This window comes from Microtus ochrogaster, unplaced genomic scaffold (assembly GCF_000317375.1).
Source record: "Microtus ochrogaster isolate Prairie Vole_2 unplaced genomic scaffold, MicOch1.0 UNK87, whole genome shotgun sequence".
Lineage (NCBI taxonomy): Eukaryota > Metazoa > Chordata > Mammalia > Rodentia > Cricetidae > Microtus > Microtus ochrogaster.
In genome coordinates this window covers 762,021-766,654 of record NW_004949185.1, presented here as the reverse complement: position 1 = coordinate 766,654, position 4,634 = coordinate 762,021, and the positions used below count along the sequence as shown (strand labels likewise).

At 53.1% G+C, this 4,634-nt stretch overlaps 1 protein-coding gene across 1 annotated transcript in view; it reads right to left on the bottom strand.

Annotated features, from left to right (window-relative positions):
- Positions 1-3,282: 3,282 nt before the first annotated feature.
- Positions 3,283-4,634, bottom strand: part of Vars2 (valyl-tRNA synthetase 2, mitochondrial) — an 18,087-nt gene continuing 16,735 nt past the window's right edge. Inside the window, 4 exon segments of the mRNA XM_026777824.1 lie at positions 3,283-3,523; positions 3,600-3,722; positions 3,828-4,003; positions 4,117-4,277. Coding sequence (XP_026633625.1) covers positions 3,428-3,523; positions 3,600-3,722; positions 3,828-4,003; positions 4,117-4,277 — 556 coding nt within the window. The 3' untranslated portion in view covers positions 3,283-3,427.

Below are 4,634 nucleotides of genomic sequence, written 5' to 3'. Positions count from 1 at the left end.
AGACCCCATTACAGATGGTTGAGAGCCACCATGTGGTTGCTGGGAATTGAACTCAGGACCTTTGGAAGCACAGGCAATGCTCCTAATGTCTGAGCCGTCTCTCCAGCCCCAGGAGTGTCCCTTTGGTATCCATGTTTGTGCCATGGGCTCTTCTATCCTTGGGACCATGACTTTTCCTCCCAGCTGGAAGCCCCTGCCCCTCCAGGCGTAGTTTGAGGTCACTTTAAGGATCTCACCCTGTGACTGCTTTCTGCCTTAAACCCTTGGCCTCATGACGAACAGCCAGTTCCTCTTGGTAAGAGGGCAGAGTGGCTGGCAAATGCTCTGGTCTGGATGCAGGCCCAGCATGTCTGAAACCTTGCAGGCAGAATGCAAAAGAACTCATGCATGCAACCTGTTTCAGTGACACTAGTCTCAGGTGTGGCGCTTGAATAACCAGTTCTCTCCATCCAGCCTGCACATCTGGGGACCAAACAGGAGGTGGGCACCATGGACACTGTCAGCTGTGGCTGATAATGGGACAGTAGGCTTGGCAAAGACCAGCGGCCATTCTCTTTCCCTAGGGCTACGGAACTGAGCTGGTACCTGGCGCCCAAGGAACACCTTCTGCCTCCCTCTGCAGCTCGGCTGGCTATATGATGATATTCTATCCGACATGATGCAAGGGGGGGCGGATATTAATATCCTTGAGGAAAGGGTTTCCATTCTGGAGGGAAGTCCAGCCCTTCAAAGAGCCCCACGATACAAACCTCTGTAACGACACACTGTATAACTGGACCCCTGCAGCAGCCGCTAGCCAGCTTGAGGGAACTCCTGCAGTTGAGTAGCTGGCCACGGCACAGCTCCCTACCACACCCCTCTGCTATCTCACCTCCTTTGGGCTTTCTTTTGTGTGCCCCATCTCAGCTTTTCTCTGAGGAACACTCTTTCCCGGCCACCAACTTGGCTATTCTTTTTTTTCCCCTCTCTCTCTCCTTTCTCCAGTTTATTATGAAAGCGTTGTGGTGACTTGTACAGTGACATCATCTTAGAGGAGGGAACCGGTTTCATCCAAACAACTCACCAGGGTTTCTGACAACAACAGAGAACATCACACAATTAAACTAAATGGTATCCCTGAAAAGAAACAGCTAGAGGGGAGGCCTGGGTACTTATTTAAAGCGTTCTCTAAGCCCCAGTGATTGTTTGCTGTTGTTTACAGTCCTGCTGAGTAAGCCACAGCTAAGTGGGAGTCAGCTGGACTCAGGTGTTAATGTTTGCATCCAGGTAGAAACTGGATTCTTGACCAACAATGTCACGTTAGCATGCAATGAACTGGTTCGTTCTAAAGTGGTCATGGCTGTTGATGACAAGAGGCTTTGTATTTTTATAAGGCACATCTTTTGGTCCGTGTAAAAAGTTTTTTGAATGTTAACTATTTTCTGACACTTTGGAGTTACTGGTGAGCTCTGAACACCAACATACAGCTATTGGCATGATTAAATGTCTCAGAAATATCTTGGCCAAGGATATAACTAGCTCCTCAAGGAGATATCCCCCAGCTGCCACAGTCACCTGGATCTGACCACAGCAAGTCACACATTGGACCCTCGTGAGGTGATCAAGGGCTCAGATGTGATCCAGTGTTGTTAGGGACTGCGGACCACCAGACTCTGAGTTTCCTGTAAACAACTTGTTTTCCTCTGCTCTGAGCAGCCTGCAGCTGCTCTGGGCATGAGACCCTGATGGCAGGGGAGTGATTTCTTGTGGGCCTGCAGCTGAAAGATCCCTAGAGCTGGGATGCGGCCAGAGCACTAGATAAGCTGCCCCTGAACACCATAAAGGGGACATTCTAGTTTCAAGGATGAGACCCGTGTCTCAGGTCTACAAGGTGTGTCTGTGGATGGTAGACAGATCTGCCCGTCCACCCAGGCAGTGAGAGGAAGATAGTCGAAAGGGTCTGAAGTATTTCCAAATGTTTTCTGTATTAGCCATAAACTTGTGTGATCTGTTGGCTGTGGTGATTCCCTGGAGTACAGTACTCTCATGGAAACAAACCTTAAGAGCCAGCTACAAGCAACGTAACTGTTTCAACTGAGTAGTATCCTCGTTCACATAGTCTCCCATAAACAAGCCATTTGTATCTGATTTACCACCCCATTCATAGACACACCTCGCTGCACTGGTCCAGCTCCTTGGTAAATAACTTATTGTCCCTGATGGTGAACCAGCTGCGAGCGTGGCCCCGGCAACTGGGCCACAGGCCTCCACGCTCCGTGCTTTGTGCGCCCCCTGGTGGATGGTAGGCGCTAGCACCTGCCCGGCTGGCCCACTACTGAGCCACTCCTCTGCTCTCCCTAGCTCAGGACTTTCTGTAATGGCAGCCGCCCCAACTTGGCTATTCTTTTTATAATTTCTTTTTTAAAATTATTTATTATGTATATAATGTTCGCTCTGCATGTATGTCTGCCCACCAGAAGAGGGCCCCAGATCTCATAGATGGTTGTTAGTCACCATGTGGGTGCTGGGAATTGAACCCGGGTCCTCTGGAAGAGTAGTCAGTGCTCTTAATTCCTGAGTCATCTCTCTCCAGTCTGCATTTGACGACTTTTAAATTCACTATCACCCACAGAACCCAGAGGGGAGAAAATCAGGAGACCCGTCTGCTTCCTTCCTTTGATAAGCATGCAGATGCATGGTAGCAACTGGAGCTAATGTGTCAGGTGGCAGCTGAGTACTGCCCTTCTGCCCAGCAATAGGAGCATGCGGCAGAGCAACCGTCGTGTTTGAAATGTGGTTACTGCAGCAGAAAGCGCTGCACCGGAGCCGGGGTGCTGGGTCAGCTAGGCTGAGTCCCTGTTGGTGAGCTGGGCGAGTTCCTTCCATTCTCTGGCTATGTCCAGATGAAGCTAAAGCCCACAGGAGTCGGTTCTTGGTAAGATATCAGGAGTGACAGAAGACCCAGCCACAAAAGGCTCAACACAAACATCTACCCTGAGCCCCTCCGTGCAGAGGGGCTGATTGAGCAGGCTCTGAGTTTCACTGAGGTGAGGCATTTGGGTGCAGGTGGCTGCCGACATCTGCATGGAACTCAGACACTAGGTACATCTGTGCTCCCCAGAGTCCTTATCACCCTAAAGCCCAGAAAAAAGTATCAGCCTCTAGGCACAGGGTCACCAGGGCCCTGCCTCTAACTTTAGGGAACTGTTGGAACCAGTGTCACACCAGAGCGCCAGGGCAGCCGCCCTCCGCCCTCTTCCCAGAGCAAGGGAGAGAAAGGATCACACGCGGTATATATGGGGTTTCATTATTTTATCTCCCTCTCCTCATTCTTGCGTCGCGGGGACTTCAGGTCTGCTTCCTTTACAAGACAAAGCACACGGGTCACTTCTGAGGACGCCCTGCACCACAGGTCTGGGAAGGAAGGCTGGCACAGTGTGAGTGGGGCTCAGAGCTCCCTGGCGCTGGGCGTCTCTTCTATCAGCTGCTGGAGGTGGGAGGCTGCTTGGTCCAGCTTTGACAACTCCAGGCGGAGGGAGGAAAGCTGGATGAGGAGGAGGATGAGAATGGGTGAGCCGGCTCTGCACCATCCCTGCTAGGGCTTGGGTTTCCTCACTTACCCTCTGCTGCCTCTCTGCAACCCCCTCTGACGCAGTCCGACTCAAGAGGTCAGCGAGCTGTTTCTGTAACTTCTGCCTCCGGGCAGCGAGCCGAGGTAGCTGGCTCTGGGGGTCCACCAGGCCCTAGACATCGGGAGCGAGGGCTGGGACACCGGCAGCCTGCAGCTTCCACCCTGAGACCCTCCCCTTCCATCCTCTTCTGAGATCCCTCCAGTTTCCTCTGCTCACCTGCAGCTCCATGTAGATCTTAATGGTGTCATCCAGTGGGGTGAGGGCCCAGCTGGAGGGAGCTGCTGCCCCTGGGGGCAGGAACCCTACAGCCCCACAGTGGCTCAGGGTGCTCAGGGGCTCCAGGAAGGGCTGGAATAGGCCCTGTTCTTCTGGATCTGAGCTCTGGAGCAGCACTAGTGGAGGCAGGGACAGTGAGTCAGGGTCAGTGAGGCCATCAGCTCCCACCCCACCCTTGGCTGCCCTTCCCTGACAGCCCCTTCACGACGACACTCAGGACCAGCCTCACCTTGGGGTCGGGCTTTTGTGAGCTGGTAGGTGGCTCGGAGGGCCCGTAGTGCCTGGACAACCTCTTGGACCCTGGAGAAGGAGCGTTCCAGCTGGGGCTGGCGCCAGGACTCCTGGTGAGAAAACCCAGAGTCAGCACTGCTGCTGCTGTACCCGCGCCACCTGCCTCATCAATGAGAACAGCGCTCCGCCTGCAGGAGCCAGGGCAACAGGTGAAGGCACCACCATCTACGGGAATGCACGACCAGTAGCTGATGACTACTCACTCTGTAGTACCAACCAATCCCCACTGGGCGAGAAATCCAAATACTATCAAGACACAAAGCCCAGTGTCAGGTTCAAATCATGAACAGTTTTACTTTGTTTGAATATTCTGCAAGCAAGTACTCGGTACAGCATATGCATGCCTGCAGGATCTCCTGCACGAGGTGCAGCATATGCACGCCTGCGGGATCTCCTGCGCGAGGTACAGCATATGCACGCCTGCGGGATCTCCTGCGCGAGGTGCAGCATATGCAC